The 27,189-nt window shown below is 34.4% G+C and overlaps 1 protein-coding gene across 14 annotated transcripts in view; it reads left to right on the top strand.

The window, feature by feature from the left end:
- The window catches only part of LOC109092613 (neuron navigator 2-like), a 187,009-nt gene that overhangs the window by 97,793 nt on the left and 62,027 nt on the right, over positions 1 to 27,189 (top strand). For 10 of the 14 annotated variants that reach the window (XM_042727171.1, XM_042727170.1, XM_042727176.1 and 7 more), the window contains 2 exons: positions 23,767 to 23,884; positions 26,217 to 26,269. In XM_042727171.1, coding sequence (XP_042583105.1) covers positions 23,767 to 23,884; positions 26,217 to 26,269 — 171 coding nt within the window. Of the gene's footprint in view, positions 1 to 11,151; positions 11,245 to 11,391; positions 11,584 to 19,590; positions 19,697 to 21,139; positions 21,609 to 23,766; positions 23,885 to 26,216; positions 26,270 to 27,189 lie in introns of those variants that run through there. The other 4 variants (XM_042727179.1, XM_042727180.1, XM_042727178.1 and 1 more) reach the window with 4 other exon arrangements.

Raw genomic sequence — 27,189 nt, 5'->3', positions numbered from 1 at the left:
CATAAGATGGTATTACCGTGGTTTGTTGGACATGATACCATGATAATGCTTATTTAAGGCATGGTCCATTGTATTGTCATAGACTATTGCAGGATATCTGAAGTTATGCATGCTATGGCTCAGCCGATAACTTATGTATCAGCAATAAAACTGTGTGTGTACAATATATTCCTCTTACAAAAGACATTGTAGTGGTACCATGGTATAGTGATGGTATCTGGTTGTAATACCATAGTACTGTTTGACAACCATATTTTAGTATTTAAGAATACCACGATGCAGTATATTAAACCAGAAAACTAACATTGTACCTGTATTAAAAACATGGTATTACCATGATATATGTCTGGAGAGATCATGCCATGGCACTACCAATGTAAGGTGATATAGTATTAGATAGTGGCATCAAGGCACTTTAATATATAGTACTATGGTATTCATATTTAATGATGTTTGCATGTTACTCAAAAGTTATTCCAATCATTACTGTGGTCGTTTTTAATACTTTTTGGTACTGGTAAGTGTATTGCTATGGTACTAGCATTTCCAAATCATAAATGATAAAATGTGGGGTTTGTTAGTGTCATATCAGATTAAAACTTGATAAAATACTATACTTCTGCATAAAGGTTAGGATGCACCTATATTAAATTTGTGCACTACCACCAATACTTTAACTAAATTTCATATTATTTCATCTTAATTTTGAGATTTGTTAAAGATTACATTTGACAGGTATGAAATTATTCGTGTTTTTAAGGAAGAAAATTAGTGAGTGACAGCAAATATATTTGAAATGTAAAAATAAATGCACAATTAAATGTACAATTTATCTGTTATATCGGCTGATAACCGATAACCGATACACTGTAATGTGCATCTCTAGTAAGCCTTTGCCTTATATGGTGATATGCAGATGCTCATCTAGATAGATCAGCTGTAAACCTGTGTGTATTTTTCTTTGAAAATAGTACTGCTGTTATACCATGGTTTAGTGATAGTAATGTTATGGTACTTTAATGACACCATGACACACATTCAAATCATGAGAGTTTCCAAAAAAACGTTGTATTTTCATGGTATATTTTACAGTGACACCATGACACTTGTTTTGAAAGGCTATTTATTGCATGTTTGTTTTAGCAGCCTGCTGGTCTTAAGCTATTGTGTGTTTGTGTGTGTGTTTGTTCTCAGTCATATCTAAGCAAGCCATGGTGGCTTGGTTTATTTTTGAGTTAGTAAGTCTGCTAGGCAACCCAGGAGACATCTCTCTCTCTCTCTCTCTCTCTCTCTCTCTCTCTCTCTCTCTCTCTCCCTGCAAACACGTTCAAATGCCATTTAAGGCATTGTCAAAGGAAAGGATAGTTTGTTCTTGTGTGTGTGTGTGTGTGTGTCATCATCTCTGATAGGAGGGTACAGATTGGACACAAAATGGATCCAAAAGAACTGAGGAATCAGAGCTTGACTTTTGGATGCATGATGTAACAAATAAAAGCGGACAGGGATGATTTTAATTGAGAATGGTTTGGCCAAATCTGAATGTGGTTAGTATTATTTATCACTACAAGTCATTGCACAATAATTGTGTTGACGATGCACATTTAAATCCGCAGCTCTGGCTCACTAACACAGGCTTTAGTAGAATCAAGTGTTATACTGAGAAACAGTAAATTTAGCCCCGTGTGTGGCGATCAGCTGCGCTGGCAGTCTGTGTTTAGAGATAGTAGATGATGCATGTGTGAGTATATATAGTATGTGTGTGTGAGATACAGTCAACGTAGTAGCTGCATGTGTACTGTACCTGCATGCTAGAGATCTGGCTTTACTTTGGCATTTCTGAAAGCAAAATGCCGTTCTGTTGTACTTTCTGTTCATCAATGGTTCTGGTTTCTAAATTATATGCAGCAGAAGTGCTTTCAACACAGATAATAAGAAATGTTTCTGGAGCAACAAATCAGCATATTAGAATAATTTCTGAAGGATCATGTGACACTGAAGACTGGAGTAATGATGTTTAAAATTCAGCTTTGCATCACAGCACTGCATGACATTTTAAAATATATTCAAACAGAATCAATAAAAAGCAGCACTATTGAGCATATACATATACAAATGTCATGTATATTCAGGAATTGTGTTCTGCTAATGAATCAGTTGATCATGGATTAGGCTCAAGTCCAGCGTAAGATTCCATGTCAATACTAATCCACTCAATTAACTCATGAGGTTCTTATGTTTAAACTGTAGGTTAAAGAGATTATACCAAGCGAAAGAATTAAAGAAAGTAAATCCGGGCAGAAGGCATATTCAATCCACGAGGAGATCTGATCAAGTCTACAGTGCTCTCTAGTGCTTAAAGTATGTACTGCGTGCTCTCTCTCTCTCTCTCTCTCTCTCTCTCTCTCTCTCTCTCTCTCTCTCTCATGCAAGTAATTATTCAAAACGATACGATTTAATGTAGTCATCATGAGCCTGATTTCACAGTTTTAACAAGATCTTCACAACATATACAGCCGAAAAACAAAAAAGAGGTCATGTCTGGTTTGTGGACATTTGGATTCAGGGAATCATTGTATGCGTCAAATAAACACTGGAAGTGAGAAGTGAATGTGTAAACACATAAAAACACTGCAGATTTTCACCATTTGTGGCCATCTGGTAAAGAGATTAGATCCCTTTATTAAGGATGTAAGAACTCTGAGCACCTCTGTATTATATCTAAAGCATGTTATTAAGCACCACTGAATCTCATCACTCTCATTATGATCTGAAGACCTTTTATTACTCTTTTTCTAAATTAATAGATGAATCTATTATACAAATAGTTGTTCTTAAATACATATTTTTACATATGTGTGTGTGTGTGTGTTTATGTGTGCGTGTGTATATTTTTTTTCAGGTTTATTTTGTGCCTTTTATGAGATACTGTTACTTTACTACTAAACCACAGCTCTGGCACCACTTTATAATATTTTTTTAATAACTTATTTAAGTATTTGTTCTCTTTGTTGTGGTCTGTTCTTTTCATGTCACCTGTAACATTTAGTGTAGCTTTTTATATGTGATTTGTTTATAGTCTAATTCCCGGCATATTGAGCTCCTTTTCTTTCTTTCTTTCTTTCTTTCTTTCTTTCTTTCTTTCTTTCTTTCTTTCTGTATTTTTTTTCCCAGTATCACACACGCACACACTTGCCCCTGTGTCTCAAAGCCATGCCATTGTGCTCCTGCTCATTGACTTTAATGCTCTTTGCCCTGGAGGCTCTGGCTTTGCCTCTTTCTCCATATTGATTTGCAGGTGATAGTGGTTTTAATTTGCTAATATAGTGGACTGGCTATCTGCACTAGAGCACTGGAAAAGATAAAAGATATTAGCATAACAATATAGCAATACAGCCGTGCATGTGCATGGACTTCTCACCTTGAAGCTTTCACCTGATGGTCACTTGCATTTATTGTATCAGTGATATTCAAAAAAAGATTTTTGTTTTTCAGTATTTCACCACAAAAGTAGGACAAATTGACTGTCTTGATGCATTTCAGAGGATGTGTTTTTTAAGCACTCTTTTAAATTGCTTTTCTAAACCAAGATTTTCAGTTTCATCACACCATGTATTAAAGAAATAGTTGACCCAAAAATGAAAATCTACTCACCTTCAGTTCATCCGAAACTAGTTCCATTAAGGACATCCAGAATGCTGTCCAGAATGCATTGCTCTTATGTATAGTATGCTCTCTATTTTTGCTTGCAGAGTTTCTAGTTTCTGTAACATACACAGCCAGCATCCCAATACTGTCAGGATATGCAGAGAGTCAGCTAAAATGCACAAGTTTTCTTCACAGCCTGTCACCATCTGTTTCTACTGCCGTAACACAGCGCTGTTCCCTAATGGCATGAGCGATACCAAGCAGATCTCTGTGTGAGAGTACTTTTAAACACTTTAAAAGCTTGTTTTCATGATGTGTGCACAGCAGGTGTCCTTAATGCATGACAAACGTCCTGCGTTAGTGTCTGTACGATTGTACATGTGAGAGCTTCCTTTGTGGCCTCCCATCAGAAACGTCCTGCTCGATAAATCTCAACAAACATTTAATCTCAGTGGATGAAATAAAGTGTCTATTTTTCTTCTCCTTAAAGTGTCTTGCAAGAATTTGCATATGAAATAGATGATGTTGGGCATAACGAACAGGCAGAGACTGAAATAGATTAAAGGAGAAGATGGTTTAGATGTGTAGATGTTTGCACATCTTAAAACTTTTATTTAGATGTCGGATTCCTCTGTGGCCATTTACAGCTCAAACATGATGTTCGTACTGTAGCTTTGAAACAGAAATGCATGCACAACAAGGGATTGTTTTATTTACATTAAGCTAGGTTTTTTTTTTTTTTTTTTTTTGCAAAATTTATTTTGTGGTAATTTGAGTGTCAAATCACTGATATGTTTCACATTTAAAGTAGTTAATTTGACATATTTATACCAATGAAGTGATGTTTGCAAACTGTTTTACTTTTTATAATATGATGTATTTCTGAGTAAAATGGGATATTCTGCGACTTGATTTTATCTATCAGGAATTTATTGGATCATGAAAAGTGGCAGATTTTAGATGCATTTTACAGCCAGAGTAAGTTAGTACATTTTGATAAAAGTTGCAAAGACAGACAATTTTAAATATTTTCGGTATTTAATTTATTTATTTTTGTTTTAAATATTTGGTTAAACTTTATTTTAAGGTGTCCTTACACATGTTACATGTACTTACTATTATAATAACAATAAATTATGCATAGTTACATCATGCAAGTAACCCTAAGCCAAACCCTAATCCTAAACCTAATGATATAGTAACTACTTGTAGTTAATTAATATTACTCAGTACTTAATGCATAATTACACTGTAATTAGGACACTTTAAAATAAAAATAAAATCCTATGTAATTACACTTTTTGAATTAATCATGCAAAAACAAAACTTACAGTTAAAAAATCTAATGTTCAACCCAAATGTTAAGATTGATTTGAGGGTGAGTAAATGGTGAGTTTGGGTGAACTATCCCATTAAAAGAGAAATTAGGGCCAATTTTGAGTTTTTAAGTCTTTGAGACTTTAAATAAAATGTGAAAACATCTAGCTGTTGAGACTTTCATTAGTTCTCATAAATAATGTGATTCGAAACTGAGTGTCTTTCTTTTTGTGATTTGCATTTATGTAGCTGTACTTCCTCCATCTGTCCTTGAAGATGTCAGTCAAGACATCTGTCACCCTGAGTGTCTGTCTGTTTAAGTCTCACTCTTTTGTCTTCTCTTTATGGTGCTCCATCACCACACTGAGAAACGTGGTGTTATGTGTCCGGATTGGTATTTGAATCACATATCTGCTGTGACGTGGGCGATGTGAACAACAGTAAAGGTCAGCATGCTCTTGTGTACAGGTCAAGGTGAAAGGTCACAGCTGATGAAGCTTTAAGTGCTTGACCTTTGTCGGTTGATTTTGCCGGGTGAAAGCAAGAGATGTGATGTTTGCTGGAATACACGTTATTGGACACTGGCTGCTTAGACAGAGACTCGACTGAAATGATTTAGGTCCTCACTGTGAGCAGGTGGATTCTGGGTAGGATCAGTTTCTTTGCATTTAGTGTCAGTAGGACTGATCCAGTCTAGTTTGAATATAGCTCAGATTGAATGAGCCAATAGAAACAGCCCAAACTGGCTTTTGAGTTAATGGGTAAATGCTGGATGCTACTGTAATACTGACAATAAAACAATAACTTTTAGATAAACAACATTAGTAAACTTCTTAACAGCCAATTGGATTAATGCACTTTTTGTAAATATTTATTTGTATACACTTTTTAAGCACATATTTTCCTGTTATTATTTGGATTATTATTACTGTTACTGTTGGCTGCGTTGTGGTTCATTGTACATGAACTGTAGCAAAAGAGGCTCATTAAGATGCAGGAGAAGCACTGCAGGAGGATCTTATTCTAGCAGCATGTTAACATCACTTCTCTTCATGAGTTCTGGATAAAACACTTTCATTAGCAAGTTGGTAACTATGGCAACCACCCACAGATGTTACTGTGATGTTGTGCATGTAGGATTCCCAACATCACAGTAACAGACTCAATGTGGATTCTTCTTTTAATCACAAGCAGAGCAAAAGTTTGAAAATATATAGAGTATAGGCTAATAAATAGTATAATAAAATATTAAAATAAATTACGTTGATATAAATAATATAACAAAATACAAATATTACATTTGTATATTAACTTTATTGTAATATTTTATGTATGCATATATTTAATAGGTTTATGTTATATATATATATATATATATATATATATATATATATATATATATATATATATATATATATATCTATATATATTATATATATATATATATATATATTATATTTTTTTTTTTTTTTGCATGTATATATTTTATATATTTATATTTTATATATTAATAATAATTAAAAAAAAAAAATGCTAACCTAAATTATCGTCTAATTAAAAAAAAAAAATGCTAACCTAAATTATCGTCTTTTATATAAATAATTATAAATAAAATAAATATAAATTATTTATTTTTTATATAATATTACAGACACACACCACAAAAACATTTTTTGAAATTTTTTTAAGTAATATTGTAATATTTTGTTGTTTCATAGCATTCACATGAATACGAAATATTTCTTACTTAATTTCTAAATTATATTTATAATAGTGATATTTTTCAATTCATATTTATATGAAATTGAACCCAACTAATTTGCCATGATAACTTAACATGAAAATGACTATGAAAGGGTGTGTTATATTAGGCTAAGTTTTATATTCATTACAAAAGCATTACTTGGCTCTTTAGATACATTTTAATTTATTTATTTATTTTTTATTTTTTATTTTTTTTGTGTGTGAGAGGATGCATGTTATTGTGCTTGTTATGTCCCATGCACTGCTCATTAAATTTGAATGAGAGTAGAATATAGTCAAATCATAAAGATAAAAAAAAAAATATATATATATATCCTATTAACATTTTGTTAAATAAGAGATTACTCAATTTGGGTGTATTGAACATTTGGTAATAAAAACTATATTTTTATTTAATAAAAATTAGAGTTTGTCCATGTCCCTTGAATGGCTGTCCACCCTGTCGCACTGGGGAATCCGCCCCCTTAAGAAAAGGCCATCCCCTTTAGTGACATCAGGACAACAGATTTTTTGTCACTTCATTGGCGGGAATTTCAACGGCTGAGGTGAGTAAGTTGGTGACTTTCTAGTTGACAATTTTCTTTTAATGAGTTTGCTTACTTGCTTTGCCAAAGCTTAACATGTCCACCCTGAAGTGATTCAATAACAGTATTTTCTAAATATAAGTTTAAATATACCAAATTCTCTAAATATTTAGCTGGTCACAGTTTGTTGTAAGCTAATATGCTAATTGAAGCTCTGAATGTCCACCCTGTTGATGTTCCCAAATGTCCACCCTGTCGGCCACGTAGACTCGACAGAGTGGACATAAACATGACAGGGTGGACATAGCATTCATTTTTAAGATGAATTGGGATGGGAGGGGTATATCAATTTTATTGAGAATGTAATTATAGTATTTATTATTATTATTAATATTATTATTTAATAACTCTGTTTAGGAAAGGGACATCATACCTTCAGAATATATAATTTGCATCTTAATTTTGCAGTAAAAATGTATTTAACAGTAGTATATACTGTATGTCCATGACAGGGTGGCCATATCTTATGGTTTATGCCTCAAATAATGGCCCATAATTATCTTAAAAAATGTGTGGGAGCTCAGCTAATATGTATTCTTGAGTGCCTACTATTTATGATATGACATAAAGCGAATGGAAATTTAAAACCAACATTTTAGAGTATTGTGAGGGTTGAAAGGCACTCTATGGTGATATTGACCCATGGAGTATTTTTTTTAGGCAAGGAAGAAGTTTGTAAAGAAAACGCTAAAATGCTATCTAACAGAAACATGACATCAGCAGTTGGACATTCTTTACAAGTGTCTTGAGTTCACAAAACAACTCCAGCCCCTCCACCACAGGCTCTGTTCTCTCTCGGGATACCCAGGGTGCCTCTGAATCCCTTGTGATTTTGTGTCAGAGCCCCAGAAAGCCCATATGTCCCACCCACCCCCTGACAGCCTGGCAGTAGGGACCCATCCACCCCCATCCATCCCAAACCCCCCAAAAAGCAGATGATGGGGGTCTCGCAAAACAAAGAGCATCTCCACAGGGTGAGCCCCCGCATTGTCCGCACATACTTGGATTTATTTTAGCATCCATTGACACAATGAATGGCGAGCAGGAGCCTGTGATTCAAAGCTGTTGTTTTTTAATGAGCTTGTTCACTATTACCCGACACATGTAGCGTCCGCCACATATCACTCGCCACTACAGAAGCGCAATAAATCTGCTGAAATGTGTTTTTCTCACACTTTGATTGAGTTATAAAGAGACAATTAGCTTTTTATGAGTCTGAATTATTGAGGAAAGTGTTATATAAGTCATTTGAGATGGCACTCAAATCTTGAAGGATTGATGTACTATAAAGTTGATCCATAAAAAAACAGCATCCTAAAGTCCAGTGTTAAAACTAAAATGCTATGCTAAAAAAGCAGTTATTCCAAGGAAAAACCCAAAATATAAAAAAAAAACTAATTTAACTTTTTGATGATTTTTAACTTTTAGATTATTATAATATTTATTAAAATTTTGAATAAGCTTTTTAGTAGCCTATGTAAATAAAACTAAAATAACGCTCAATGGTTCTAGTTTTATTAGTTGTTTTCATCCAAATATGTACTATCATATAGAGATTTGTTATTTTATTTTCTTTTATTTTGTCTTGTTTTGTTTAATCTAACGCATAGCAATTAGCTATGTTTAGTTAGTAGCTTGTAGACTTTTTTTTTTTATATATTTTTATATATTTTTATTCATTTTAACTACTTTATGTTAAGTAGTAGTATTTTAGTATTATAATTAATACTAAAATAACACTGAATGGTTCTGGTTTTGTTAATTGTATTTGGTGAAAATATATGGCTCTGTCTTTTATTTTATTCAGTGTTCAAAAATTTGCTGTTTTTGGATTGACTTTTTCCCTCAACTTTTTCTTTTTAGCTTCAATTTAACTACTTTATATTAAGTATAGCTTGCTGTCTGGCAAACTTCAGTTTCACTGTAGCTTTGCCAGCACTGATAAAATCTCGTCAAGCTCTAGTAGATCCCTACTGTCACAGTTTCAAAACATCTGCTTGGATAAGAACCCCTATGTGTGTTGTATATTTTTAAAACATGCTTCATTTTACCCCTCCAGGGTACTTTAGTGTGGGAATGAGGGCAGAAACTTGGGCGATCCCCAGAAACTGAAATTCGGCTTGTAATTTGTGGTTTGGCATGGCTTTTGGCCAGAGCTTGGACATGGGGAACACCTTGCGTCTCGCGCCGCAGCTCCTGCCAGCAGTCTGTAGCACATACTCCAGCACCGCAGCTGTGGAAGAAGAGAAAGGAGGCTCTGACCTCTGTGTTTTCAGAGCCTTGGGGTCTACAGGAGGTTGACAGGGGTGTGCTGCACAAATGGTGCGCAACAGCACACAGATCTGAAGGTTAGATCGTCGTTAGAGCAATCAGCCCTTTCCACACTCAATGCATTAATCATCTTGTCAGTTTTAACACATTTTCTTATTCATATTATGATTGTCTGTCCGTTATTTCACTGTGTTTGCACACTAGATGACTGGCGATGTTAGTGTGTTTAATAAAATTGACTCACCTTGTTACAACTTAAACTTAATTAGCAATCACCCTGTAAATGACAGACTTTAAAATATTTTAAACTTTTAAAATTAAAGTGAGAAAATCTTTTAATTATTTTAACTATATGTGTAGTATACAGTATGAAGTAACATGTTAGTGGCTTACTTGCTTTAGCTATCTAACAGTAGCTAAGGACACTAACTAGCCTCTAATTTAATAGTTTGCACAACCTGTTCACCACACCAATGTATTTGTATGCACATATGTTTGTTGAATGTCTTGGATTTAAAGGCTGATTTGCAAGCTTCTGTGCAAAGTGTATACTTGGTAGAATGTGACTTATGCGACAAGTTATATCTACATATTTTGCTGTAGTTTTAGGAGCAATATTAGGTCAGAAAGCATGTAGGGATATAAACAGATGCATACTTACAAAATCCACAGAAACTAGCACACTTTCAACTATTTTCAATGTCCTGTGATTTGGAATGCACTAATCATAACCTGGTGTACTATATTGGATGAAGAGCATGTGGTTTGGGATTCAGCCTTTACCCACAATATCATAAGAGTGGAGGATTTCTGGGATCTTTACCAGTTCTTGAGGCAAAGCACCATCTCAAGAGCATCAAGTTTCTTAGAATACCACTAACAACTTATTCACACAATACAGAAAATACTGTGTTTGTTACGCAAGTCTGTGTGTAATTTGTTTGAGAACAGATTTAAGAAATAGTTCACCTCAAGTTGGTCCAGACCTTTGTGATTTACATTTTTTTTTTTTTTTTTTTTTTATTTAAAAGTCTCAGTGTTTTTTGTTGTTGTTATTTTTTGGACCATTTAATTATTCATTATTAATTATTTTCATGAAGCTTGGTTTCATTAACCGTTCTGGAATGCTTAAATTTTACTGGCGATGCTAATTGGACACCACAAAATTATACAATGGTGGCAATTAATAGACAACACTTTCTATTGTGTTGACCAGTGCAGTCTGATTTATGTGCAAGTTGATTTTATGAGTCAATTCTTTGTAATGAATTAGTCAAAAAGACTGGCAAATCAGTCAGTCTTTCTTTTATTTCTTTTTTATTTTTATTTATTTTTTTATCGGTACCTTTGATTTCACCTGTTGATAATTGTGAGTTAATAGTTTAATGGTATAAATGCAGGCTGCCTGATAAAGAGGCAGAGGTGCGTGCTCCGGGACCTTTGAGGGCAGGGAGGGATGTATGGTTGCATGGTTGGAGGGAGTGGGTGTAATGGAGGGGTGGTGTGGGGAGCTGAAGAGGGATTCCCCCACGCACTGCCTATCCAGCTGCTCTCTCCTCCCAACCCCCTTCAGCTGTTTGCTTTGGCTCATGTGAGCGCTGACTGGTGTCTCCTCCCCTGAGCGTGTGTTTCAGACCGGAGGCAGCATGGCACAGCATTAGTGGTGAGAGCTCTGTCTGCTTCACTTTCTCTTCCTCTCAGTCTCTGGTACCCATCCACTCTTCTCAAACTCTCTTTCACCCTCTTGATTTCAATCCAGGTTCATTTAACTTCCTTTAGCATGAATCTATCATTCTTCCTTCTCTGTCAGACCTTTCCTCACCTCTTCTGAATCGCTCTGTCTGTGGATGGTTGTGATGGATGCTGGTCTCCTCCTCTGATGGATTGTAAATGGGATCTGTGTGTCTGGACCACCGGCAGGTGAAGTGAGGAAGATAAAGGGTAGAGGAAGATGAGTGTGATGCTGTGGCGCTGGGATCAAAACAATCACAGCATGAAACTGGTAAAATACTGTACTTCCTTTGGGGTGTGAGGTTGAGTAGCTGTTGGGTTGTTGTTGATTTGTTTGTCATTCAGGTTTTGACTTTATCACTCATTTGTTCCACCAGAAAACCATATATATATACAATAAGTGTTTTTTGTTTGTTTTGTTTGTTTTGTTTTATTATTATTATGTTTTACTTTAAAGTGTATAATTCATAAATAATAATTGTAAATAATAAAATCAAAAATACTGAAAAAAAATATTTTATAGTTTATACTTATTTTTATTTATATACTAAAATTTATACTATTATTAGTCATATATATAAACAGTATATACATAATAATGGTAATAATAATAATAATAATTGTTAATAAAAATACATAATGTAAACGGTGTCACCTGTACATAATGTTTTTAATATTTTTTATTATTATTTTCTTTATATATTTTATTATTGTAAAAATATTTAATCAAACTACAAGTATTATGTTGTGTACATTATTGCTTTTTTAATGCAGTCTGACACCTTGCAAATTGTGCATTTAATATGCAAACATTTTGACTTGTTTTGCCATTTATTATTTATTTTCTGTGACTTGTTTATTTAGTATTTGTTTTTGTGAAAAATTTCTAGGTATAGCTGCTGGTCACATTTTGTCTCACCTGATTTTAACCACTTTTTATGTTTAATCAGGTCTTTAATGCATTTAAACTTTAGGATTCAATACTTATTTATATTCCCATATGTTGTGCAAGAAATATCTGGATTGTTGTTGCATATGAGGTTTTCCGTTACCATAAAACCTAGACTGCAAGGTTTCACCTATTTTGGATTTAAGACCTATTCAGTCACATACTATACGTTAACACAGAAGTCTGTTGTTTGTTGTTGGTTATGATGTCTTCTGTTAACTGAACACTGCAGGGTTTTGCTTGTATTTGCTGTGATGCAGTGTTTATGTTAGACGATCTGACAGTTAATAATACAGCAACAGCTCAGCTCATAAAGAATTCAGTTTTATTTCTGAAAGCACCCTTTATATTTCCTCTTTATTAATCCATGCACACCCTCCGTAGTCGCTTCTGTGGCTGGTAACGCGGTCTTATCCTCTGCACGTCAAAGACACAAAAGCAGGCCGTCTTATTGCTTGTCTGGAGATGAGGTGATAAGGGGAGCTGTTTAATTATGGATTACATGTGCAGGCCAGCACAAGTGCCAGTGAACTGAATATGTTTAAGGTGGGATGTGTGTGTGTGTGTGTGTGAGAGAGAAGGAAGGGAGGTGATGGAGGCTGAAACGTGTGACCTGATAAAATCAGCATTGAATATTGCAGTGACACTGCGGGATGAAAGAATCAGAGCGAAGGCTGAAAGCACCTCACATTCGTTCATTCACTTCATCACTGGACCTTTAAATATCCTGGTCTGTGCTTTCTAACAGAGGATGAGATGCACATCTCGCCTACTTTTAATTAGAGATGTCCAATCTAATACAGACTTAATTTGATATATTCCCCACAGTAGTCCCATTTAAAATGACCACATTCGACTTGCACTTAGTTATTTTATCACCTTCATTGTTTATTGATTTTTATGACCTTATGAACTGTTATGTGTATTGCAATATAGGAGATTTTAAAAGGAGCACATGATTTACTATCGAGAGTCATCAAACATTGACCTCAAAGGGCAGAGATTTCTAAATCATATCTATTTTTCTTCCACCTTTCTCTCCCACTTCCTCTAAATGCTAATTTTTATAGTGTTATTATTATTTCAGCACTTACTATTTATATTAACACATTTGCCAAACACTTTTATCCAAAGCTAAGCATTTTACCAGCATGTATTTTCCCTGGGAATCGAACCCCTGATCTTGGTGTTGCTGGTGCCAACAGTTCAACACCAATACTACAAATATGCCTTAGTGTTACAAGTTTTTGCCAGTTTGTTGAGAATGCATTGGAAGGATCGTTAAAAAAATTACCATTTATTTACATTATATCATGTTAATTCCATAGGTTTTGAGACCTGTGCCATAGTGATATCAAGACATATACTACGCTAGTACTATTGCATTCTTTAAAGTGCCCTGGAGTACTGTATGCAGATACTACAGTTCATGAAATTCAGTACCATAGTAGTGCCATTTGATACTATCACTGCACCATGGTACCACCACAGTAATTTTTGTACTTTTTTTGTGAGCTAAAAATTACAAAATTAAAGTACACTTTGAGAAGTTGATATTTCATTAATTTAACAACATGTATATGGTTTTCTGATGTTGACTATTGGTTACATGACATGCAGGTAAAAAAAAAAAAAAAAAAAAAAAAAAATATATATATATATATATATATATATATATATATATATTATTTTTATTTTATTTTTTTATTCGCATGTAAAGTATTTTAGTTAGATTGTTATTTTTAAATTATTTATTTTAACGTTACATTTTTATGATTTAATTAGTTATTAGCTTGTCATCATCTCACCAAGATGAAGTTCTGAAGTTCCCGCAGTCTGAGAAACCCAGTTGTAAAAGAACAGGATTATGACATGATGCATTCCAAATTCAAACCCACATTACCCATTTGAGCACCACAGACCATCTGGAGCATATGTGCTACAGTATATAACCACTTAGTCTGACAAAACTGTTCTAACTGAACTAATATTCCATCAATACACTAGTACAATTAAAGGTTTATGAATATATATATATATATATATATATATATATATATATATATATATATATATATATATATATATATGACACTATATACTGTAGCACTCCAGGAGGTTATATTACATTTTGTTGTGAGTTGAAGCAAAATCTACAAATGTTATTATTCATTTTTCAGCAGAACAGAAGGGAACATTGGTTTCTATCAAATCACTTATTCATACAGCACAGGCTGAGCAGACAGCTGTCTGGTGGCTGAAGGTGAGGAGTAGTTAATAGTGTTTAGTGTCCTGCTGAGAAGACAGACCCACATCAAGCCGTCTGTTAGAGCTGACGGCGCTTCAGTGCAGCCTGGATACGTCTCATGGCCCTGGCCCTGCAGATGGCAGATTGTGTGTGAATACGTTGAATCTAAAAGTGCACTGTTTATTTTGAGAACCGCAGCTCGAGTGTCGTCAAGTGCCGTGTTCTGGTTTGGCGCAGATGGCGCTGAACTTTTTGAGCCATCATTGAAGTAAGGTGTCGAGTTCTTCATCTTGAAAGCAGCAAAACATTTCCTGCTTTCTGTTTGGTCTGAATGTGGCTCTTAATCCCGACTGAACTCTCACAGTCCCAGAGGTCGTATTTGCCGGCGCTCACATCAATCTAATGTTCACGCTTTCATCTCTAAGCCACAGACATGGCAGCAGTCAAGAGCTGCTCTTGGAGCTTGTCATGTTAGCACAAGGCCAAAGCCACTTGAAGTGCTTGTGGTGCTCGACGGACACGGCTAAAGCCACACGCGCAAAACACGTGCTGTTTCTAATTTTAACATAAATCATTTTTAGCTTTCCATTTATTATTTTTTATTAATGAAGTAATTAATTATTAATTTTAATAAAACAATATTTTATATGTAAATGCACTATGCTCTTAGTTATCCTTTGTCCTTTTAATGTCTACGATGCTGAAATTATTTGTTGTTGTTAAATGAAACAGCTTTCCTAACTAAAAAAGTAATAACCTACAAATAACCTACAAATTGACAATATTAAAGATATTAAAAAAACACACCTTATAATAAAATATAATAAATTTAGATAAAAAAAATAATAGAAATATATAGAGAAAACATATTTTATTATATTTGTAAGATATTAAATATGATTATATTCAATATTATTTATAATATAATAAAAATAACATTTTGAAAATAGATAGATATAATGTCTTTTATTATAAGAAAGTGAAAATGTATTTTATTATAAGAAATGGTCTTCAAGAAATTGTTCTTAAAGAATTCATTTAAGAATTTAGAATTAACTTTCCTGTTAATTCTTCTGTTAGTTTAGCACTACAGTAGATGATGACAGAACTATATAAAATATGAAATTAGTGTGTCCACAATTAAATATGCAGTATTGGCCAATGCTGAAAAAAAAACACACTTTTTTTCTTAGCCAGTGCATGGTATGTTCCTATGCATGCTTAAAAAGAACAATTTGTGTGGGATTTACACATCACTAGTATAAATTAAGGCTATAATCTCCTACCAGCTATTTCTATCAAATGTCTCTTTAAAAGTGCTATTATTATATTTTACTGTAGGTTGGCCTAGTGTAGGTTAGTGCATTTTAAGTTGATGCAGTTTGCATTGAAGGACTGCTTTTATTTCTGCTGATTCTTTGACTGAGTCTTTTTCCTCTGTCATCTTCATGCTTTTGTGTGGTAACTGTCTAAAATGGTCCATTCTCCTTCAGGAATTGAGGTTTCCTTTCCCTGATGGGTGAGAGGAAGGCTAATTTAACTAGTCCGAAATCTGATCACAGGCTGAGGCAAAACACTTAAAAGCAGGGCACTTTCAGGTCACGCGGGGAGTATAATTACGGTTTAGGGGTCACGGCAGAGATGCAGGGAGCGGGGCATGAGAAAACTAAGGACAGACCTTTTTTCAGTATTTACAAAAGCTCTCAGTGTGTGCGACCGAATTTGATGAAATGAGTCTGTTTGAGTTGTCATGCGGTTAAAAGGACTGTGCTGCTTTGTCTTGGGTGCTCAGTAGATAATAGTGTGTGTTTCTTTATTTTCCCCGTCTGACTGGATGAAAAGCTTTAATTGTGTTTCTTTCTAAAAAAAAAAAAAAAAAAAAAACATTTTACAAAAAAAGATCTGTCTTCCTGTATGATGGATACTCTGCTCTCAGTTTGACCCTGTCTATGTGTATGTGTGTGTTATTTTGGTATTTTTTGATCTCATACTGAGCAAACTCTGGAGGAATTGCTTTAAAAAATTTTCATTCAGAAATTTCCAGCTAAATTTCACAAATAGCTACAAAGAAATGACAAATAACACTGAATTAAATATGGAATTTTGAAGTAGAAAGAAAACGATCTCATAAAATGAGTTTTATTTACAATTTTGGAAAGTCATTAAATGTAATACAAAATCCTCCAGTGTTGGGGAAGCTACTCCTTTTTTTTATTAACTAATAACACTAGGTGCCCCCCCCCCCCCCCCCTATTTTTAAACTGTTAACAGGTTTACTAACAGACATACCAATCTATCTGTATCTATTTTCATTTCTGATTAATGCAAGAATTTGACAGATCTGAAAATATTGACCTCCAAAATATGATTTCATAATGTTCATGAAACATGCAGATGGTTGCTCTGAGCACGATGAAAATCAGATGAAGTGAGCTGTATCCACTTTTAACTTTAATATTTGGTATGTCCACCTTTTGCAGCAATTACAGCAGCACATCTCTCTGGCATAGGGTCTTCAACATTAATGTTATCCCATTTTATGGGTACTGTAATGGCCAATTTAACAAAAACAACTAAAACAAGTGTTCTAAGAATTTTGGCCACCACTGTATATAAGCCGAATGAAAGAGTTCTCTGTTACCATGACGATGTAATTGATTACATTCCTCACCTCGACTTGACTCCCCTCGTTATAATGCTTGACCTCAAGAATCAATCAGTGCTCATTCACTTTCACTGCATGCACCACACCTAACACACATCAGCCAGAGATGTTCACTGCACCGCTCTCAGGAAAGCAGTTCATTATTTCACCATACTGCATATCTTGAATTATTACAATGAATTAGTAGATGTGAGAAATAATCTTGCTTGTTGTCTGGCCAAAATGTCCTGAAGCAATTAATCATAGAATTTGATTATGGCACATGGAAAACAAAGCAAATTGCAAATTATAATTACGTTCAAAAGTTGGTTGAAAATGTTGAAAATGTTTTTAAAAGCAGTCTCTTCTGCTCACCAAGGCTGCATTTATTTTGTTTAAAAATATTTTACAATTTAAAATAACAGTTTTCTGTTTGAATATATGTTAAAATGTATTATTCTTGTGATGATAAAGCTGAATTTCCAGCATCAGTACTCCATTCTTACGTCACGATCCTTCAGAAAATCATTCTATGCAAGAAACATTTCTTATTATTATCAATGTTGAAAACAGTTGTGAAGATGATTAATTTTGTGGAAAATAGATGCATTTTTCTTTGATTCTTTGATGAATAGAAAGTGCAATATACAGCATTTATTTAAACAGTGTTAGTCTTTACTGTCACTTTTGATCATTTTAATGCATCCTTGCTGAGCAAAGTATGATTTCTTAAAAAAATAAAAATACTGGCACCAACCTTTTGAATAGTTGTGTATTTGTCATTTTATGGATGGACTGAAGAATAGATCTAGGATTTACAGATAGACAGTTCTTGATGAAAGGTCCAGCGAATGGACACTCTTGACTGTGAGATAATGAACATTAAGGTCAAGTTGGAGTGACCCGGAAAGCTTAGCTAAAGGAAAGAATACATTTTCTTTTGAAATTGAATTTGTAGGGCGGTTAAGACCAGAGGAGCATAAATAACTGAGGCATCTGTGCTATGTGTGTCTGGCCATGTGCATTATTAGATTAGAGCTCTAATCTAGACACTCCAGAGCAGAATTACTCACTTTACACCACTGCTGCACCAGATCAGGACCAGACTGACACAACACAGATGGCAGGAGAGAAGACCTTTCTTAACTTCAGATTCTAACAGAAAGTGAAACCATACTCAGTACTGTTCTGTTCAACATACAGTTTTATGTGTGCGAGTAAACTTGCCAGGTCTTGATTCGAGGGTCTTGTATGATCTAGTGCAATAGGCTCAGTCTTTGAAACTTGCAGAACATGTTTGGTTTTTAGCGTCAGCTTAAGTTAAAGGGGGATGGAGAGGTGCAGAGGGGGTTTGTGGAGCATCCGTCACCCTTCTCACCACCCTGACACACAATCATGGTTGTTTGTCAGCACCTCTCGAGTAGCTGTCAGACCTCCCACATGCTCTGCTCCTCTCTGTACATGTGTGTGTGTGCGTTTGCATAAGTATGTGTACATATACATTCTGTGTGTTTGTGTGAAAAAAAAAAAACTTTTTAAAGCTCAACGGTAAACCTTTAGAGACCATCAGCTTGATGTGTTTATAGTGAATGAGGCAGGATAAGAAGCATTCATCTGGTTACATAAAAGTTTGCTATTGTTATTTGGGTTAGTCATCAGATCTTCAGACTGAAGACATCATTGTTCAGATGAAAAGAAATGGGAAAGATTTGTTAAAAACTAAAGAAAGAAAGAAGGTTAGGTTAGGAAATGAAAGTCATTTGCAATCATACAGATACTTAGTTAATCTACAGGATTCCTATTGGAATTCTAATATATTACAATTATATTATAAAAATTATTACAATAAAAATGTTGAACCAATCATAAATAATTCTAAGAATCCCTTAACAGTTCTACTAAATAAACTGAAACTAAAGCACTAATTATATATACACTGAAATTCTGAATAATTATACATTACTTGCTTAATTATGATTATTTGAGTATTTTATTGAGAATCTCAGTTTACTCTGTAGAATCGTATTTAAAATATTGGTTACAAATTATTATTGTAATAATTATTATAATATTAGAATTCCAATATTAATTTTATTTGAATTATTTAGGATTATTTGCAAATTATTATTCAGGTTAAATTTAATTTAATATAGTACCATTTCAACAGTAATTCTGTACACTCTTTTTTGAAAAATGCAATGCTTTCGTGTTTTTTATTTTATTTTATTTTTTTTTATTTTTTTATTAGGTGAAGCAGTCATAATCTGATATGTTTGGGTCTCGGCATTTGACACTAAGCGTTACACATAGAGAGAGGTATATTTGAAGCAAAGGTTTCTCAGCGATGCTCCAGAATGCATTTGGCGGCAAAAATTATCCCCCTACACCACTGACTTGATTACAGGCGTGAATGTGGCAGGCCGTCCTCGGGGCTTCAGTGTTTATGAGCTCTCTTCACCTGTAAGAGCAGAATGGCTCTGAACATGAGGATGTACATCCCAGAGAGACGCCGCAGCAGGTCGTCCTGTGATCACTACAAATCGGTAAGACCTCTCTGCTGTGGAGAGAAGGCTATTCCTGCTGATATCTGTAGGCAAGCAGCAGGAGGGTATATTTAGACTCTTGCAGCAGGTATAGATACGGTCCAGACTTACTGTGCTATTTACTGCAAGCTGAGCTGAAGCTCTTTTGAGATGTTCGTGTGTTGACTGAGGTTTAGATTAGCTTTATGTTTAGCACTATAGAGATTGCTCCCTCACGCAGGTCAGCTATATGTAAAAAGCAACAAATGGCAAAAGTTTATTCACTTATTTGAGACTGGTCAAATTTCAATAATGTTCTGTATCATTTCAGTTGCATAATATTCGTATATTTCTACTTCTTTTATTTCTGGTCTCACAGATGAATGTTATTCCAAAGAAAAACAAATGATTGTCTTTAAAATCAAGTACATCCTCAAGTTAAGCGACAATAAAAAAAAATAAAAATCAACAATGCATTGTATTTTACTGATGAAAGTAATTTTAGAAATCACAAATGCATATTTACTTAATATAGACAGAGACATTGACTACTTGTGTCTCTTGAATTGTTTATAATTGAGCTCATTTATTTATTTATTTAAAATACTGTCTCTAGAATATTTTGAAGTTAAAACTTTTGCTGCATAGTTAAACTATATTCAAAAGTTTAGGGTCTTTATGTTTATTTATTTAAAAATGTATTTATCTGAATACAGTAAAATACAAATTTTGTAAAGTAACAGTAATTTTAAGATATTGTAACATGTCATTTATTCCTGTGATGCTGATTTGGTGCTCAAGAAACATTTGTATTATTGTCAGTGTTGAAAACTGGATTCTTTGTTGGATTCAAAGCATTTATTTCCGATATAAATGTTCTGTCATTTTTGACATCTGTCTTCATATTCTGTCAGCATGTACTGGGAAAAGTACTATGGAAGTTAATGGGACCAGAAACTGTTTGGTTACCCACATAAAAAACAGCAAAAAAACTTTGTTTAGAAAAAAAAAAAAAAAAGTTATATATATATATATATATATATATATATATATATATATATATATATACACACACACACACACACACACACACACACACACACACACACACACACACACACACACACACACACACACATACAGACTTGGAACAACTTGAGTGTGAGTAAATGATGACGGAATTTTTGGTGAACTGTCTCTTAAATGTTGCTCTTGCTGAAAAATAATCAATTTCTTTAAAAAATAAATAAATAAATAAACTTACAGTGTTAGTCCCCAAGTTAAATTATTGCAAACCAGCCTGAATAAATATGGAAATGCATGCTAGTCTAAGCTGTTAGCAGGGCAGTTATCTGAACTCACATTCACCTCAGTAAATAATCTTTTGTAATTACCTCAAAGTACCGTATTATTTAAAACCTCTCTCATCAACCTGGATTGATGATAGCTTCTGCCTGTGGGAACAATTCTGTGTCTGTGACTAACACGAACAGCCCTGTTATTAGTGTTTGACATGAGAGCCTTTGAACAGTGTTCTACCTCCCAGCTTTGAGCGTAAAGATGAGTCCAAGTGACAGCTGGTGCTAAATTGTTGAAAGTTACCAAACTCAGAAACTCCCATTTGATATTCTCTATCTTACTCACACAAGGTAGTTAAACACACTCATCAGCAAATGCGTGCAAGAGCCACCTGTTCAGTTCTCCAGAGTTGTTCAGTGACAAATCAGCCCTAAAGGCACGTCTGAACTCCGAGAACAGCTCATGCTCGGGTCAAGCTCAGAAGAGTGCAGAAAGACTAGATGCTGGTTTGACATCCACACAACAGAAGGATTTCTAAGTGCTGCTTTTGTGTGTGAGAGAGATGAGGGATTGTCACAATATTCTTACAGCAGTGGGACTGACGCGTCATGCCTCAGTGACTCAGAATATAAAGGTCAGTATATTTCACAGCATAACTCATCATAAGTGCTGATTCAGATGGCATGTATTTGGATGCTCGTGAGTAATCAAGTGCTGTTTTGCTTTAAAGGAAAATGTCCCAAGGAACACTGCTTTCATACAGAAGCATACACTACATTAACTTCATAAAGTCAGTTTAAGACATTTATTTATTTTCTTTACACATAAAGAAATAAAAAAATTGACAAGTACAATACTGTTCAAAAGTATTTTTAATGCTTTTTTTGAAAGAAGGCTCTTATGCTCACCAAGGCTGCATTTATTTGGTTAAAAATAGAGTAAACAGCATTATTTTGAAAAATATTACAGTTTAAAATAACTGTTTCCTATTTTAAGATATTTTAAAATGTAATTAATGCAAAGCTGAATTTTCAGCATCATTACTCCAGTCGTCAGGGTCACATGATCCTTCAGAAATCAAAACAATATACCTACTTATTGCTCAAAAAACACTACTCATTATTATTGTGGAAACAGTTATATTTCCTGCTTAATATTTTTGTGGAAACTTTTTTACAAGATTGCTTAATGATTAGAAACTTCAAAATAACAGTATTTATTTTAAATAGAAATATTTTGTAACACTATGTAAATGTCTTTACCATCACTTTTGATCACTTTAATGCATCCTTGCTGAATGAAAGTATTCAGTTCAACTTTTACAAAGAAAATGCAAAGTGTTGATATATATATATATATATATATATACACACTATAAATCATTTGTTTAATAGTTAACTACTTTGTTGAACAAATACTTTTTAAACACTGTTTTAGTGCAATTCTAGATACATGCCAAAATTGTGTCAGTCTAACATTTGAAAAAAAAAAAAAAAAAAGCAACAAATGTTGATATGGTCGTATTGACTAAAAGGAATACATAACAGATAAACTGAATGCAATGCATGTACTCAATTTGTACCTTGACCAACATGTTTTTTATGACATAATAGCTATTTTAGTGTTGACATGGTGGTGAGCAGGTTCAGTCTGACAGACAGGTGTCATCTGTAGTTTTCTCTGCGTTACTTCGATCTTTTGTTGCTTGAAGGCATGTTTACCCTTACCTTCACTTCACTGCCTTCACCTCACCTTTAATTACATCTGACTCATTTAACCCACAAACCTTCAAAGCATGAGCTGGATTTGTACATTTCTCCACTGACTTTGGTCATTGCTCTCCATAATTATATGGGCTTTGTGTGCTGTTTTAAGTCTAGATGACTCCAGCGAGAGCGATCGAGGGGGAGCATGTTTATTTTGATGGCACAGGGACTCGGGGTGCACCTGTTTTTCCCATCGAGAAAACTGATTCCTCACATGAGTAACACTGCAATAATAGACTCAGGCTTTATTTACTCATCAAACACACAACACAAGCTCTTCAACCCCCGTCGTGGGAATGTGTTTGACTACTGCCTGGCCATTGATTATGTGCATTAAAAAAGACGACTTTTGATGTTAATTGTGGTTTATGCAATGTTATTGCCTATATTGGCTATTATTTTATTTCAGATTGTGATATTAAAGTCAAATGGGAAAATACTGTGGTATTTATATGTAAGTTCAAAGAATATCATGGTTTATGTAATAAAAACTACAAAATAATAATAGCTACTAAGTATATAAAATAGTCATGGTCATATGTTTGTTAATTAATGTACTGAAATGCTTGAATTAAGTTAAAGATACGTTTTATGGAAGCTTTATTTTGACGGTTTTGGCACCTTCGTGGTTTTTTACTGCTTGTTGCACTGCTTGTTTCCCGCTTTTCGTTACTTGTAAGGGGACACGGGAATGTTTTTGGACAGACCCGCTCCAAACAGCAAACAACACATGACTCCTTTCAAACCCATTCAGAGGTTTAATTTAAGCTCCCTCGGGGTCTCCCTCCTCCTGCCCCAGTGAAGGGGCTTTTCTGTGATGTCAGACGGGAGAATTTGAGCATTATTGGTGCTGAATAACTTGAATAAGGCACAATGGAGCGGATTTGAATAGAGCGCGGAGAGACGCGGCGCTCAGTCCTCGCGCAGTCGCGCTTGCACGAAGTCGTGAATCCTAGTTGTGTGAAACTTTTTTTTTTTTTTTGATGGATGGATTTCTAAGCGAACTTTCTCCTTTCGTGTCGACAGATCTACACGGACTGGGCGAATCACTACTTGGCCAGATCGGGACACAAGCGGCTGATCAAAGACCTGCAGCAGGATGTGAGCGACGGCGTGCTGCTGGCAGAGATCATACAGGTTATCGGTGAGCAATTCACTCTCTCCAAAACAGACATAAAGAGTCGAATGAAGATTTTCTGTGCAAGGTGTACCGGGGTCGTCCCATTTTGGTGTCTGCATCAAATTAAATTTACAAAAGAGATTTTATTTACACAGAAAGCATATTAGATGCAAATAAAGTGTTTCAAATAACTTTTGCGAAAACAAAATGTCCAAATATAGGTGAAATAGTGTTCCATCGTCATTCAGCATAGGCTAACACGTGTAAAAATGAAACAACCTACTTATTCTGAGCCGTACTTATTAAAATACGAACTTTACACAGACGTTTTTAGTGGGTGTCTTCTGTAAATCATGGTAAAATGTATGACCCCCCCCCCCCAAAAAAAAATACAAATAAAATTAAAATTGAACAGTAGTCAGTTCTTACAGTCAAAAAATATTATAAATACATCATTTTTGATGTATTATATAGATATGTATTTATATTTAAAGCAGTCCTCTTGAGTTTAAAGCATGCATTTATTTTACTAAAATTACATTTGACTAAAAAAAACTACATTATAATTACATATTTTGCCTTATTTATTTATTTATTTATTCATTCATTTATTCAACTAGTTCAGTAATTTTGTGCTCAATTTTAAGGATTAGTCTAAAATGAGTTAATAATGTAATAGATAATGAAATATTGCATTACTAGATTATCTATTTATATGTGAGCAATCCTCTTGAATTCAAAACCTGCATTTTTTAGACTAAAGTTTTATTTATTGTATTAGAAATACATTTCTAATATAACTTTACAACTTTTCACAACTACTTCTGATGATACATTGTTTCGTTCATTCATTTATTCATTGTAACTGCTATTTTGTATGCTATTTTGTATGCTATTTTGTACAACCTATTAAGAAAATTGATCCCTGTCAGCAGCTCTTCCCATGGACATGTAGAGTTTTGCATTACCTCTGTCCTCCTAAAATGTTTTGTAAGAGCCGGAGAGCATTTGGTTACTTAAGAGCAGAAAGCACTGTACAGTGTTCTGGGGTGTAGTGGTGTTAAATGACTCATCACTGTTGTCATCCCACTTTGTCCTCTTGTGTTTTCTACATCTCAAGGGAATCAAACACTGGCCAGTTGAAGCTGAAATCTGACCTTCCCTGTCTGACAGACACAAATGCTGCATGCAACCAATGACATAGTTCACATATATTTCTGTTAGTGAGAGTTGATGGCTTTTGCCCTAAAGTTTTGAAAGTAAATTTTGAAATAAGAAAATGCTTCAATTGGTGACAATAAGGATATTTAAAGCTCACACCAACTTACAGGGGCCCCAAAAAGTAAACTCTGACCTTTGTATTGATAAAATAATGATTAAGTAGCAAATTGTGTGGTAAATTGTAGTCTAAAATTTTAATAATAATAATAATATCACAAATGTTTAAAAAACATTCTAAATTAATTCTGAGGTCTAATTTGTTTGCAGATGCCGCTTTAATAATTTTTGAAATCTAATGCAGGGCAATTAATGCATTTATATTTGTGGCTTAATTATTTTGTATATTTTGTAAACAATAATTTAATTAAGGAAGCTTGTTTCTGCCATGGGGAAAAAAAAGAGAGAAAAATTATTAATATTTATTGTTCAGATTTTTCATCAATTCTGACATCTCACAATTTTTACCTTTTTTATTTAAATTTTAAGTTTACATCTCAAAATTCTGCATTTTTCTCCACATAATGAAAATAAAATGGTTATTGTGTTTTTATCTCTTGATTTTCTACAGAATTGCAAGTTTAATCATTTTTTTTCACTTCTTGTGAATTTCAGAATTTTGAGAAAAAAAGTCTGAATTGTCAGATAAACTCAGAACTGTAAGATAAAAGTCAGAATTCAGAATCAGAATCCGAACAGAAGAGCTTTATATATTGTCCTCCATGCTTACTCACCTGACATCTTACACATTCCTGACACATTTTTCCCACCGCGCAGGAGGTAAAGTGATTCCTGCAGGCATGTAGCTGTCATTGTAGCCATGTGTGCAGTTGTCAGCTGTGAGTGAGCGGCCCTGTTTCAGCTGCCGTGGGGTGGGGGGTGGTGCTGGGCCCGCCGGGATGCAGGGTGGAGAGCAGTCAGCCTCAGGAAAGCCCCAAAGCAGTCGCATCCCAGCAGGCCCTGCCACACAGTTGCTCAAACTGGATCTAGTTTCCACATTAGAGGTCAAAGATCTGTCCGGCACAGATGCAGAAAGGACATACTGCACTTGAGGCTTACAATTAAGGAAATCTGTCACTTATTTTCTTTTTTTAGCAATTAATTTGTCTGTATTTCTCTCTCTTTTTGGAAACCACAGCAAATGAGAAGATTGAGGACATTAATGGATGCCCCAAGAGTCGTTCTCAGATGGTAAGACCTTGTGTTTTATTGCCTTCTGGTTGTGTTTTTTACTGCCAGTGTAATTTTATAATGACTTTAATGCACTTTTGTGCATTAAAAGATATTGCTAGATCTGTCCAGGGAAACATAAGGTACTAATATGTACTTTTAAAGTTCTTGTATGTACCTTCAAGACATTAATATGTACCATTTAGGAGTAAACAAGGTACAAAGATGAAAGGATACTGCCCCAGTGACTGCTTTGTACCTTTTTTTTCTAAGTGTGTAATAGAGTAGTTTCTCGCTGATGTTGCCAGCAGGCTTATGGATATGCGCTTTAATACTCTTATTTTTGCTTCTCATGTGGTCTGTCTTTATAAACATCTGGTTTTAAGGGGGGTAGTTTGGCTGAAACTTTAAAAAAGTCTCAAAACCATCAGTAAATGTGTAGGTTTGGAGGAAGCACAAGCCAGATTACAGATATAAAGAGCTATTTTAGCCAAGCCAAAGCTAAGCAAAACAAACCCTAGAAGACTGAGTATTGCTGACGGTCATATCACACATGAACCAGGGGCAGCGGTTGGTTTTGACTTGTCTCGATTACAAAGGCGGCTGTCAAGCCTGATGGACGCAACAAAGGAATCATTTTCAAAGGGCTTGAGGTCTATACGTGTGTTTTGTTGTTATTGGAGGTTCTGATTGTAATGGTGGTCCGTTGAGGCAATGCTCTTGTTTTGACAGTGATGAAACCCAGTTGAAACCAGCGTATGTTGGGTTTGGAGGTTGGTGTGTTGCGTCTTTGGCCAATTAGCTTTAGTAGAAAGATAATGCTGCTGTAGTTGATAAGAATGGGAATCCTGAGGAATTTAAAGATTCAAACCAACAACAAATACCGTTCACAGGTTTGAGAGGTTTCTCAATATTTTTGAAAGAAGCCTTTTATATCCACC

The sequence above is a fragment of the Cyprinus carpio genome, chromosome B7, assembly GCF_018340385.1.
Source record: "Cyprinus carpio isolate SPL01 chromosome B7, ASM1834038v1, whole genome shotgun sequence".
NCBI lineage: Eukaryota > Metazoa > Chordata > Actinopteri > Cypriniformes > Cyprinidae > Cyprinus > Cyprinus carpio.
The sequence above is the reverse complement of the archived record's forward strand: the minus strand, read 5'-3'. Positions and strand labels throughout refer to the sequence as shown.